At 45.7% G+C, this 14,234-nt stretch overlaps 1 protein-coding gene across 3 annotated transcripts in view; it reads right to left on the reverse strand.

Annotated features, from left to right (window-relative positions):
* LOC135915278 (rho guanine nucleotide exchange factor 5-like) overlaps positions 1–14,234 on the reverse strand; it is a 311,708-nt gene that overhangs the window by 16,270 nt on the left and 281,204 nt on the right. For 2 of the 3 annotated variants that reach the window (XM_065448300.1, XM_065448301.1), the window contains exons 11-18: positions 13,305–13,348; positions 10,547–10,990; positions 6,989–7,342; positions 5,231–5,326; positions 5,022–5,123; positions 4,821–4,937; positions 3,451–3,625; positions 1,658–1,773 (exon numbers count right to left, since the gene is read on the reverse strand). In XM_065448300.1, coding sequence (XP_065304372.1) covers positions 1,658–1,773; positions 3,451–3,625; positions 4,821–4,937; positions 5,022–5,123; positions 5,231–5,326; positions 6,989–7,342; positions 10,547–10,990; positions 13,305–13,348 — 1,448 coding nt within the window. The remainder of the gene's footprint in view (positions 1–1,657; positions 1,774–3,450; positions 3,626–4,820; positions 4,938–5,021; positions 5,124–5,230; positions 5,327–6,988; positions 7,343–10,546; positions 10,991–13,304; positions 13,349–14,234) is intronic. The other variant, XM_065448302.1, reaches the window with a different exon arrangement.

The raw sequence follows: 14,234 nt of genomic DNA on the forward strand, positions 1-14,234 counted from the left end.
TTCCGGAGCCCCGCACTACGGCGTGCCTCATAATCAGGAAGTGGCTTTGGCACGTTAAACCCCATAATTTTTTTTTTTTTGTGGCTACCATCATCTCGTCCGAAAATGAATTCTTTTGCTCCAAACCAGCACCTGGGCTGTGATACCTGGGCTATCGCCGTTCGTCTCCATCGGAGTGTGGCTGCGGCGGCTGAGAATATAATTTGTGATCTCGTGCTCATCTTCCGAACACTGCACCTTCTACGCTTCAACATTATCGAGAGCTGTTGGTGACACGTACTAATTCACTCACACAGAATTTTTATTGATTCACCTGCTCATCATTCAGTCACACGCTCACTCAGCAGTCCAATTTGCTATGAAACTTAATAGCACAATAATATCTAAACCCTTGCTCGCACATTCGCGCTCTCTCTCTCTCTCTCACTCTAGCAAATTTTTTTGCTGAGTTAATTGAACAGACTTGACGGAAATAGAGCAAAAATTCGAAAGAAAAAAGAAAGCAGCTTTAAACGGACACTAAAGAGAAGCACTAAATCATTTTGAGACAGATAAAGTATTATTTAAACATTATATTTTCGTTATTTTCGTGATAATAGGTTCGTCATTAAAAGAAAAGATGGTCAAATTTCAACTTCTTTAAATTTCGCTCCAAAGCACCAGCACTCATACGTCACTGTGACGTAACGGATGTCAAAGTATTAAAGTATTATGTTTTTTTTTTTGGTATTATGGCCTCGATGCGGCTCAGTAGAAGTTCGCGAAAGTTGCCAAGTACGGTCCTTATCTTCATTAGAATACAATGTATTCTATTTTTTACTGATAAACAATTCATTAGGCCATAAAAGACGCCGTCAACATCTATAACATCGCGGCGAGCTGATGCGCGGGCACTTTAAAGGGACACTAAAGTGAAAAAATGATTTCTTCTGCATCAGTAAATTACCGTTCTACAACACCAAAAACACCACTCTTACAACGATACGACGTTTGGTAAGCCAGGAAAAGTGCAAGAACGAAATACGGGTGGCGACGCCTACTTTTATAAGTTCGCGCACCTGGGGGCTGTGACCTCTTGGATATTGATGGCATTTTCTAGGGCCTACTAATTATATAGAGCGGTACAGATTGACTACATTGTGTTCTAAAGGAACCGAATATTAAATATGGCAAGTTTCGGGAACCTTTATTCAGCCAACGCGGCCCGAATGCGAAAACATACTTTGGAATCCCTGCCGTCACGCTGACGTACCGGCGCCGGGGTTTCAGCGCGAAATTCAAATACTGATACTTGGACCTTCACTTTCTCATCTAATAATCAAACTACTTTTTTTAAATTACTGCCTGCAGAGTTATCAAACAATGCTTCATTAGTCTAAACTGATTTATTGTTTCGCTTTAGTGTCCCTTTAAGGCGGCGTCGCCACCCGTATTTCGTTTTTGTGGCTATTTTGGTATCGCAGAATGATGACAATTTACTAATGCAGGTGAAATCCTTTTTCTCGTTAGTGTTCCTTCAATGTTCTGTCGCCTCCTGTCCTGTCCTCTGAACTGTCATCTAATTAGTATTTTTTCTGCCAAATTTTTTACGATACTTCCGTCATAACACTCACTTGCCATGCACGCATGCACGCACGCGTCCGTTTACGCTTAGTACCTCGGGAATGTAGAGTTTTGAGTCTAGCTCGGTCACCGGTGGCCACACTATGTTTCTCTGGATCTCCAGCAGCCGCTCAAAGTTCTTGAGCCACTTCATTTTGTCGTCGAGTTCCCCTGAAAATAAAAAAAAGAGGAGAAATGAGAATTCCAGGCTTACCTTTGTTGGCGTCTGATTTTGGTATGATAAAATGTGTTAAAAAATTTAAAAAAAAATTAAAGAACATTCTGCAACACCAGAGACTGCAGGGCAGAGAAACCCGCGGAGGTCAGTACAATAGTACCGTGAAAGTGGATTTATTGTAGAACTGCTTTTCGACTGATATTGTACGCGTATGGAAGAGCCTTATTAATGCGCGAACGGAAAATTCACGTTACGTTGTGTGTGGCATCCGGACTACGCCACCAGTGCAGCAGTTCCAGTAATCCAGTTCCAATAGTAGCAGGTAGTCTTAAAATAGTGATTCCTATATGTGTATAGTTTGGCTGGAGCGCAGACGAAAAGAAATGAATAGCATGAACATTCAAGAGTCATTCAGCTTCAACATTCAACATTCCCAAAATACTCGCTAATTTACTTCTACGGGCAGATCGTCCATAAATTATCCTGTACAAGTGCTACATCCCATCTGTGCTACGCACATGTGCATCATAGGGGTAAATGGGTTATTTGCAGATTTGCACCTCTTCGCTTCACAGAAAAAGAAAGTGTAAATGTGGCCAGGTTAGCATCTATATTCGAATGCACTGTAATTCTTTAATGCTAACGGACAATTCTAGCGAGTGTTACGCTTGCTATCCCACCAACCGTCTCTAGCAATTTGAAGGGAGATGTGACTTCGTGAACACGAGCGTTGTATCGTCACGTTTGCCACTTCTTTTTCTTTTGTTTGACATGGTTTTGTGCCTTGCACTTTATCACCTCTCATGGCCAAGGTGACAAACTGAACCAGTCAAGAAATGCAAAACCATCATGGCATCGGAGTTTTTATCATACGTGAGGTCCCACCCTGCTGTCCTGTATTATTTAATGCTATATCAAAGTGTGAAAAAAATAAAGATGTGGTCGAGGTAGAGAGGGAATGGGAAAGCTTAGAAGTGTGTGTGTACATATATATATATATATATATATATATATAGTGCAACTGATTGTGGTCGGCTCCGGACCACTGTCAGTTGCACTTCGCTCCTCGAAGAGTCGGGAAGTGTGGCAAGTGGGCTCCTGAGCAACACTTTGCAATGTGGTGAATGCGGGTTAAATCACGGATCCGGGCCCCCAGAGAGGTGCGACGCAATGCTAAAGCCATTTCTCTTGCGTTTACCGCTAAATCGCCGCTGCATTTTTTTTTTCGCAATTGCCAGTCTAACTGAGTTGTCCGCTGCCGAAACCAACGTTACTAGTCTAGTAACCTAGACCTATAGTCTAGTAACGTTGGCCAAAACAGAAGGTTTGGGTCAGTGTTTTCAATGAAGTCTTCGTAGAAGACTATTACTGCGCTGCCACAGGTCTTCAAAAGTTGAGATAGACTTTTGAGAATGCTGTCTAATCGCTATCCTTGGTTGTGTGCGCACATCTCATTCTTCAGGCTTCTCTCTTATTCTATCACCTTCTCCCCTCCCCCCGTATAGAGTACCGACCGGGAACTACCTATGATTAACTTTCCTGCCTTTGCATGACCTATTTCCTCCTCTCTCACTATCGCGGTTGGTAGTTTTCTTTAGTGTTCCTTTCACTAGAACGTCAACGTCACAAGCGAAAATGGTGTCGCAAGCGAAACTGATTGCTAGGCTCACGGAGCGAGTTCTCCTCAGTCTCGAGGATGGCTGTGATGCAGTCCCGCTCCTCCATGTCCTCGGTTCGCATCTCGATGTCCTTGAGGATGAGAGGGACGCGCATGATGTGCTGCACCGGCGACACCAGCAGGTCGGTCAATTGGAGCTTCTTGCAGCGCGGGTCCCGGGCACACCACTGCGATCGCGAAGCGTACACTTGTGCGTTCATTTGGTATACACGCGGATTACGGCGGCATCTGGCGTCGAAGCGCCACATTTCAACCGATGTGCCATCTCGAACAGTGCGGCACTTCCGCGAGGAATGGTAATTTGGTGCATGCAAGAGTGCTCGGTGTTGTCGCGCATGCGCAGAAGCCTTGGAGGCGGCGTCGCGCACGTGCAATGACTCCGATGCCGTACCGACCGCTTATACTTTCCGTAAGGGACCTCATTTAGGGGCTGGATTTTCAATATTTCATGACAAGTAGATGATAGCCCTCTGCACCATAAATCTTTCGTATGCCTTCGCATCGTATGTTTTTTTATTCAATTCACGCGAAACGGTAAATGAAAGCTCTCGTCTTCAACATTAAAGCACTAGTACCGTAGGTCATGCGCCTTACGGAATGTATACCTTTAGCAAAGGCTGTAAGCTGCACGCACGTAAAAGATAGAAAACGAAAATGCCACAGTTGGTATGCTTAGCGAAAGTGAGCGCCGACTTGGAGCTCTGCTTATTTGGCCATTACAAGGGGTTTATATTGAAAGCGAACGAAGTATATGTGACCGTTCTTGAGGTTCGTTCCGTTAGGCGCTCGGCACATTGAAATCCAGGTCCCATTTCAAGGGAGCAAGTCTGTGTCCGGAAAGCTTGCAGCGCAAAACATACTATACAGGTGTCCCAACTATCATGCAAGAAGATTTAAGAATATGCAAATGCCACGTAGCTGGACAGAACCAATGTAACGTTGTTTCCCGTCGCTTGGAGATACTCAGATTATGACTTCTGTTTTTGCATTCCGCCTAGTTACATAATTCGTCTTAATCAATTAATAAACTTCTCAAATATTATAATTAGATGAAAAATGTCAATGAGAAAATTGTAGAGCAACATAAAAACCTCTCGATAAAGCATTCCGTTACTCAAGAGGTGCTACATAAAAGTGTTTTCCGAGCGTGAAAGGAGCCCGCAAATGCACGGAAAATTGCCGCGCGACTGGCCGCTCGAGGCACTTGGCGACAAATCTGCGCAAAACAAACGACAAGACGAGGTACAGGGAAGCGGCTAAGCGTGTATCAGTTCTCATATGACTACCCTCCATGTTTTTTCCACCTGTGAACACCAATCGCTGTATGCATGCAGCTCGCGCAGATATTAGAGAGAGACTTGCCTTTTCAAACTCGTTGAATTCCACTTGCCTCCTGAGCGTCTCCAAGTAGTTGAGCGCATTTATGTAGTTGAGCGTGTATCTGTGGTAGGCTTGCCTCAGGGCCGCTGCCTTTGTGCTCTGTTCACAAGGGATGGGCATCTCATTGTTTATGGGAGAAACATTGATACAAATAAACGAGAAAAGCTACGAAAAGCACTTTACCTTCTTGAAAAGTCTAATAAGGACGTCTGTCGTGCTAAACTCCCCAGAGTTGTGGCTGGCCAGGATAAAGTTGATAAACTCTCTACAGAAGGCGTAAGTGACCTAAAAGCACGGGACAAAGCACGCTATTGTGAAGACTGTTGCCAACACTTAAGGCATACCTCCTACGCTTACCGAAGGTATGCGCAAAAAAATGGGGCGCAACTTACGCAACAAAGTTCATCGAGGTTTCCGAAGAGCACCTCCGGTTCGGCGAACATGGCGTATCCCTCCACTTGGATCTTCTTCAGTGGCTCCATGAACACCTGCGAATGGTGGAAGCATACATGCCCGTGTGCTGCAGATAAACTGACGGACGCAAAGATTACATCAATATGTGCACTTTCGGGCCTGTCCAGTATGCGTGCTGGTACTGTTATATGCTTGTGAATATGGTAGTTTCTCTCCTCCCATCCCATCCCTGTCCACTACCCCCCCCCCCTCCCCCCCCCCCCCACACACACTTGTCTATCTATACCCCTCCTCTCCGAGCCTAGCTGTGATTGTGTACGTGTTCTCAAACGTGACACGAGTGCGTATTGATGGCACCTTTGTACCTAAGGCGCGAATATTTCCGCTGTCGAGGCAAATCAGCAGAGGACCTCGGTCTTGTTTGTTTTGCTATGTGCGTATCTTGCTGATCACGCATGTCCGCACAGTTATTGTTGCTCGACGGGGCGTTGGCTATTTCAAGTACAGCCAGCTACTATAGGCCTCCGGGAGACGTGAACAAGCCAACGTCAGGCTATAATAGTAGTAAAATTATCATCCAAATTCACGCCGGTGTATTTAAGGAAAAGAACTAAGGGTAAAAAGCAAGCTTGCATCTGTCCGAAAAATAGATAAAAAAAGAAGAAACACTCGGTTATTCCACGTAAGAACATCGGTATCGGTCATGGTTCGTTTCTTGTGAAAGCAGGGGAACAGTGCAATAAACTTCGATGGACACGAAGAACCACATGACACAGCATTCGTGCCACGTCAAAATTTCCTTGTCTCCATATGTTCCCTTTCTGCGCTGTGTCTCCGCTTTCTGAGGTTAAACAACTGTACCCCAAAGTCACACGTACTCTATACTGTGCGCGTGTCGCAAGCACCAAATGTTGGCTCTCACAGCAGAGGTCTGTCTACGGATTTAAGTTTCTGGTGTCTAATTGTCCAAACAATACTGATGGTCACAGGAAGACGGTGACTTCGAAAAAAATTGTTTAGTTTTGTTCCAAAACGGCTATCGGATTACGAGACACGTCGTAGTATAGGTCCCTGAATTAATTTTGACCCCCTGAGGTTCTTTAACGGGCACCTGATATTAAGTACACGAGTGTTTTTGCATTCCGCCCTCATCGAAATGCGGCCGCCGCGGCCGGAATCGTACCAGAGACCTCAGCAGCACGCAACGACATAGCCACGAAGCTATATCGTGGCGGGTATACGGAGACATGCAAGTTAACAACTGCGATCGAATAACGGGTGACTTAAGCTGTAGCCAACGTTTCGACAAGGGTACGAAGCCCTGACGAAGACAAATCCTCATGTCGAAACTTTGGCTCCTACCATTGTCTCCGAGATCTGGCACGGCGCCATCGGATCTGGCATTTACAGTAACTTTTTTGTCGAGCTTGCCTTTTATACTCAGTCTGAGCAACTCCGTGCACCGCAACGAAAGCTACGAGTCTCGTTTAGCCAACCAGACTTGAGAACCAGAAAAAAGGTTTCTCCTTCTTTCGCTAGTTGTCATCGTCCTCGCGACGCCGACTGAATGGAAGCTTGCCTGAATGATTAGTAGCGAACAATGGGCGCGAACTCCCCCTTACTCAGAACGCCGCGCAATTGGCTCTTGTTACTGACCGGCTGTTCGCTGGCAATGTGCAGTCCAGCCTTCGCGGGACTGCGCACTGCCAAGGGACGCGCGTTTGTAAGGCACGTACATTCTTGAGAACCATGAGGTGGTCCTCGAGGAAGTTGCACTCGCTCTGGAAAAGTTCCCACAGTGCCTCCTTCTTCTTGGCCTCGTTCTTCTGGATGGTCTGGTTGATGGTGCGCAGGAACTGGCTCTGCATTGCCTCTCCCGTCGGGCTGCCCCGGTCCGCTTCGCCGGGCACCGACAGGCCTCCCGGCCCTTCGGGGGCAGCGATCGTAGACGAGGCGGCAGCCGCCGAAGACGACGCGGCGCCGCTCTTGGGAGAGCCTGCGCCCCCGCTGCTCGACTCGTCCTCGTCCTCGTCGTCGCTGCCGGCGTCGCGCTTCTTCAGCGACGCCACGAAGGAGTCCCACGTCATGCCCTGCGCGGACGTTACGTCACCGTGTCTAGTGCAATGGCCGCTTACGAGCGTTCTCTTATGTACCTCCTTGCTCGCCCAGAGAAAGCTTCTTAAACCTATTTTTGCTAGGAGAGGCCAGCTTCCTGAATATAAATGACCGATTTCACCGTTCTTAAACTTCGTTCCGGCGTTATTTAGCACGGCACCCACTTCTGACGAGTCACTCGGTTCCTTAAGCCGCAAGCGCATATATTAATTCGGGTTGCACGGACACGCGTCATCCGTGTCTGCGGCATCGCTCCAGAACATACGTATAATAGCATAAACGAGGTGTCGTTGTAAAAAAAATAACTGAAATCTGCGTGGCTGCTCAGTCTGAACACTTATACGGCTATAGCGAATGGTGGTAATAACGAAATATTTGCCCCTACTTCATTATGGTCAGATGGCCCAAGAACAACGGTATGTCAGTGAGCAAGTAAACAAGAAGGAAAGAGAAGCTAGCGTCAATAAAAAAAGTCGCTGCTTTACCGAAAAGGCTAAGTATTGCCAGCAATAGCAAAGTATTAGACTAATGTACGAAGTAATGTAGAAGTGTAATGTAATGACCGTAGTCTTATGAGAGCAAAAATTGCAGTAAACATTCTCTTACTACTGTGCAAGCGTTGTATTGAGCGACCAAATACACACATCAACAGTTCGCTCGATACCCGCGAGTACTCGCAGATACAACGCTGGCGTGTTGAACGTCGGCGGCAGGGAGCGTGTGTGCTTGTTTGCTGCCGTTTCGTTCACCATTTCAAATGTGCCGCGCCTCCAAAACTCGGCAGGTCGCGTGACCTCGAACAATGGGTGCGCGGGAAGACATCGCGCATCAAGCCGCCAGCCTTCTGCCACCAGACCTACTAGCCTTCTCAAGTTGCCCTGGATCGCGGCTGACAGAAGCATGTTTCAAAAATTCTCTCTCCCAACAAAAGTGGCGCTCCTCCTTGGCGAGCATATACAATCGTGCCTCGTTAGAGAGCTGAGCTTGGATGGAATTTTATATATATATATATATATATATATATATATATATATATATATATATATATATATATATATATATATATATATATATATATATATATATATATATATATATATATATATATATCGTTTTACAGAGGCGTCATCGTTGGAGTTTGCTTTAAATTTACGCATTTTCTTGTTAATTAAATCTCTCCGATATCCATATCCATTAATGTAGAATATAATCTATGCAGATGTATGCAAGACAAACGAAAGTAGGTTGTGTAGCTCAAGAGCAGCTCGTGAGCATATGCTCTAGGGAATGCAATGGGCTGATGAGTAGCAACGGGGAGGCAGCCTCCAGCAAATGCGCCCGCGCGCGTTGATGTGCTCTGCTGCTGAGCTCAGCTTCAGAAGACCAACTGTGGTCAGTCCAGCGGGCCGACGACGCCGCCAGAGCCCAAGGGCTCGTGGCAGAGGAGTAGGCAGGGTGAAGCCGCCCACCCTAATAATTGGGCGGACAAAAAAAAAAAATGGAGGACGTTTAAGTTTCGACTTTAAGAGTGGAACGCCGATAGCGTTCTAAGACCCCTTACTGCTTTTCATGCTTCCCCGCAACTGCAGCTTATGTAAATGTAACGTTTACCGGGAAACACTGGCTGCGAATGCTATGCACGAAGGCGAGCTTTTTGGTGGAAACGAGGTCTCTTGCGTGGGTCGATTTCCTGTAATTGTTTCGCACTTATAATATTTCAGTCTGAGAAGAGCCACATAAAGGACATGCGCTGTCGCTGTTGTTTCCCCAATTACATTTGTTTGTGGGCTGCCGTTCTCAAAATTCCGAGGAATAACTTTGTAAAGAATGAAAGACAATGTATGAGCAACTTTGGCGGTGGAGAAGTCGTTGGGTATTCGTGGTTCCAAATTTGGTGCGAAATTATTTTTGCCGAGGCGACGTCCGATGCTGGAGGCCGGACGGGGGACGCCGGGCGCGGGGCGCCGCCGCCGGATTTTGTGCGACACGGGGCCCTTAACGCTATTGCGTTAAAGGTGCCTCGTGACTAGCCGCGCGGCACTTTTCGCGTGCTTTTGCGGACTTACTCATCAAAGCGGAAGACACACGTTACGGCGCGGCATCCATTACGACGCGCGACGAATCTATTGCGAACGGCATTACGGCAGCAGGCATTACGATTAATTACATTCCAATCGCATACATCTCCCTCTGCTCCCATGTTCCGTTCCCTAAATGTTTCACATTTACGCATGTTATTCAATCATAAGCTGTCGCTACTTATGTTTTGTCTTATAAATACCGAGTTTAATATCCCAGGTTTAATATTCCAGGTCGCTCTAGCCTCATCAATTATAACAACACAAGATTTTCAGCACAACTCAATCTTCTCTTTCCAAAAGCAAGAACTAACTATGGTAAATTTGCCGTCGCGTTTTCAGGCATTTCTGTTTGGAATTCAATACCATCTGACATGAAGACATCTACATTATTATCATTCAAGCGTAGAACGAAGGAGCATTTCATGAACACTTTATATGACGCGTAGCATAATTTAACGAACCTAGAAGTAATTAGATTTTGTTCACTTTACCATTACGCAATGTACTTTTCAATTACCGAGTTACTGAATTTCGCCTTAATTGATACTTCTCCTCGTTGTTAGCTTTACGAGCGATTTATCCTCGTTTGAATTGTTGCATGTTAGTTTTAAGATTTCTTCAATTATTTTTCTTCTTTTTAACTGTGTGAATATACTTGTGATATTTTTAATAGATTTTTTTCTCTCTTACTGTTTATTTCCGATGATGATGTAGAAATTGCATAATATATGACATGACTCACTGTTTGCCACGATCCTACTATCCCCTTTTCATGTCTTGTTAGGAGGTCCCCCCGACAGTTGTTACTTCGGGGCCTCCGAATGTGTACTTATACCCATCATGTATTTGATTTTGTCAAAATATAAATTTTGATTGATTGATTGAAAAAAAAAGAAGAACGTCGGTAACTGATGGAACTTGTTGAAAAGTTGTTGGATGCGGTTGTTGGTATAACCTCTGGTACGCGAAATCGCAGGCATAGTATTATACTGTGTTTTCTGCTTCATATGCCGAACATCAGCCTCTTGACGACAACGGCAGCTCGTGGTCACACATTCAGAGATAAAAGGAGAAGAAAAAAGATTGCTCGTCACTTGCCTTGTACTTGGCGAGCTGCTCGTCGCAGAACTCGGACGGTCTGAGCGTGCTGAGGACCTCTTCGAGTCCGCCAAGGCACTCGGTCTTGGCCCTGTTGGCCCTGTCAAACTGGACACACATGTGGACGGACAGGAGGCGGCTCTTAGCACGCACCGCTCGCGCGCGCCGCCAAGCATGCAGAGAAGGCAGGCAGGCCGTGGGGAGAGGGTATTTAGAGAGAGGAGCGGGCAGGAGCGGTTCGGGGAGCAGGAGATAAAGAGAGGGCACCGGCTGGGGTCGTGCATGCGTGTGCTCTTGGCCCACCGAGGGACCACTACGGCAGGCAGCGTAGTAGATCAAGAAGAAGAAGCAGGGACGGCGCCGGAAGCAGGCTTCACATGGCAGCTTGCGGCGGCGGCAGCAGCAGCAGCGGCAGCAGCGGCAGCGGGCGGTAGTGGCGCTTCGCTCAAGGGGAGAGAGAGAAGGGACAGTGATCATTGCAGGCAGTGGCGACTCGCTCCGGCACGATGGTTGGTCAGTCCGTGTGTCATGCACGGCTGATATGACGAACCGAAAACGGCGCGTTGAAAAAAAAGTGTGAGGTGATTGCGGTGATTCCTGCTTGGACTCAATAGCAAGACGGTGACGAGTGCCCCTTGATGTACTACTTCTCGAAGAGAAAAAGAGGAACTGGCGCGTGTGGATTTGTAATAAACTGCAAATATACGTGGAGATAAAAAGAAAATTCAAGTGCTCTTTGTTCAGAGTATCCTGCCATGAGAACAACAATCTCCAAGCGATGGCATTACATTGTTACGCGGAACTGTGGTTCTAGGAAATTCACGGCAAGTAATGATTGACCCTGACTGATGGGGAAAATAACATCAGCAAGCATGCACTGTTGTGATGCTATGGTTCGTTTAGGTAAGGTAATTTCGAAATCGTGGTTATTGTTGCTCTGTATCTTCTCAAAAGGAGCAGATATGTAGCCACATAGTCGAATAGTGCACCGAGACTACAGCCGAAGCGGAACTGATACGTTCGTTTTGCATTTCGCATGATACTACAACAGTAACCGAGATGTATTATATCTACCTACGTTTGAGCGAAAATGATTGCACTTCTAGCACCCGGAAACAGACAGAATAGCAAACCTAAGGCGAAAGTACGCGGATATCCTGATAGCTACAGTAAACAAAAGGACTTCGACTGTATTCAAAATATTCAACAAATACAACGAAGCGTGATAGCAGAATTCAGAATAAGTGATGGCCTATAATGAATTAGGAGTTGTAACTGAGTCAGGCTGTTGTAGCGGATATATTCTATTTAAAGCTGACGTTTACAGCGCTCTTGTAAGCAGATGTGAACACGAATATGATAAAGAGTAAGATGGATTTATGAAGATCAGTTGTGGAAGAGCCTGGTCTGATGTCGCGTGAACCGCGTAAATATGCTTGTGGAATCGCTGTCGTAAGGTGCTTGAAAGACGGTAGGAGCGCGAATGCATCCTAGCCTCTGGCACAGAGCCCACGTGACAGCCAGTGGAGTCTTTGCCAGACGTAACGATGCTGTTACGATGAAACAACAAACACTCATGCAACACACAGAACACGCATGCATTCAAGACGCACATTCTGACACGACAGATCAGCACAGTTTTGCCCTTAAGAATTCATGGTTTTGCTGCCTTGATTCAATTCAATTTTATTTGAGCGCGGAAATGCAGTGGCGCTGAACGCCCAAGCACGCCTTTTCCAATGATTACAGCGTACTGACTGAAGTCGGTATGAAGCGGTACCATCTTGTACCATCTGGTACCATCTCGAACAAAACTGGGCTATTGTCTGGATTTCTCATAAGTATTGACAGCAAAGCTATTCTAGAAAAAAGTCTTGCTATGTTTGGACTTACACGGACGATGCATACATTATGCCGGGGTCAACAGCCCGAATGCCAATGTATACTGCGACCAAACTGCACGATGCAGTGCTTACTGCACATGCTCCGTTGTCATTTGTAGTGACCGCCTGAAAAGGCTCAGCGGCTGTGTCGTAGTGCTGCCCAGCATGACGTCTGTTGTTCAATACTTATCGCGGTAGCCGTGTTCCGTTGGCGGAGGAACAGAAAAGCGGATGAGTATTGCGAGTGGGTGGGCTCCCACGGTGGCCGAAATTAACCAGCAGTCCTGCAGTTCTCATAGCCCAAACGTGGGCTTCAGGCGCGAGGCCGCAACATGAATGAGAACTGCCTCAAACAGCACAAACATCAAGCAGCGTATTGAGAAAGCGCAACAGTGTAGTTCAGTCGCCGCCTCAGTGACGACTGGAACTTGGCTTCTTACAGTGCATTACCTATGCAGGAAAAGTACAATGTCGCTGCTCGATCGTCTCAACAACCTTCTGTTAATTTCCTGACCCATCTTATGCTCAATTCGTTACAGCGTATCTAGAAAATGGACAGTTAAATAACTACTATCGCATTAAATAATGAAATCCTAATGAATGAGCAGGGACAGACTCGGCGATATACTGGTCGGGAGGACACTGGGGCAATTTTCACGCGACATTTGCATTTAAAACGTTAGCAGTGTTTCCCAGCGAACATCCATATATATACGATAATCTTCGAGTAGCGCTTTGTTAAAGCCTTGCAGATAATGCTAACTGGTTATTTTCGTTAGGGCAAAACATGAGCACAAGGACGTCGGCGCGAGATAATCTCGCAATTAATGGAACAAGAGCATGCCAGTCATGACGCACGAGGTCCGGATACCTACCAGCCGTAACAGAGACCAGGTATTTTTAGCTTTTCTTGTTGAATCTGCGGAACAGATGGAAGACGAATTGAGATAAGTACACAAGGAAAACAAGAACAAAACAAAATAACATCGGCCATAGCGTTCGCAGCGGCAAATATGATTGGTGAAGAAGCGCGTGCGAGATCACTATACACGACGCGAATACAAACTGCCGCACATTTTGAAATTTCTCTTGTATGAGCTTTATACAAAGTAACAGAACTCTTGTGGGATTTTGATATGAAACGTGGACTAAACTATTTAATGTTTCTTTATCGCGGTGGCTGCACACTCACTCTCTCACATGAATGTTTGTTTGAGGAAAAAAAAAGGATTAGCACGTTCACCCGAGAAAAGCGTTTTCTTCGTCATTTGACAATTTTCATAGATAAGCTTGTTTCTGTGGCTGGGAGATCAGATATTAAGACCTGAAGTTAATTTTAATTCTCAGTATAAATGCTCAGCGACGTTTAGTGTAGTCGTATTTCGTATTATACATGGTACGTTACACAATATGTGTAATCTATACATGCATCACAAATGTTGCGAAACAAGACGTTTTGAGCACTGCTTCAAGCATTAGCATCGTTAATTTCGTTACAATGCATCTGTTCCTGATGCCTCGGGTTGTTAGTAAATTGTATATTATTGTACTTTGGGAACATTGCAATTCATTAGGAATTGTTCAGTTGGTTCTCACTGAGGTAATTTTTTATAGCGTCATTAAAATCCTTTATACATATATGCTGTAACAGTTACGCGCGTTGCTTGTTTCACGTCCTGTGTCATGTCCTATTGGTCCGACAAATGCATTTTTTCAACGTTGACGGAGAAATCTAAAGAAGTAATTAATTAACTGGCATATGCCATATTCTCTCGAATATGGCCATCTTTGGTCTCATTTACTCC

The sequence above is a fragment of the Dermacentor albipictus genome, chromosome 5 (genome assembly GCF_038994185.2).
Source record: "Dermacentor albipictus isolate Rhodes 1998 colony chromosome 5, USDA_Dalb.pri_finalv2, whole genome shotgun sequence".
Classification (NCBI taxonomy): Eukaryota; Metazoa; Arthropoda; class Arachnida; order Ixodida; family Ixodidae; genus Dermacentor; species Dermacentor albipictus.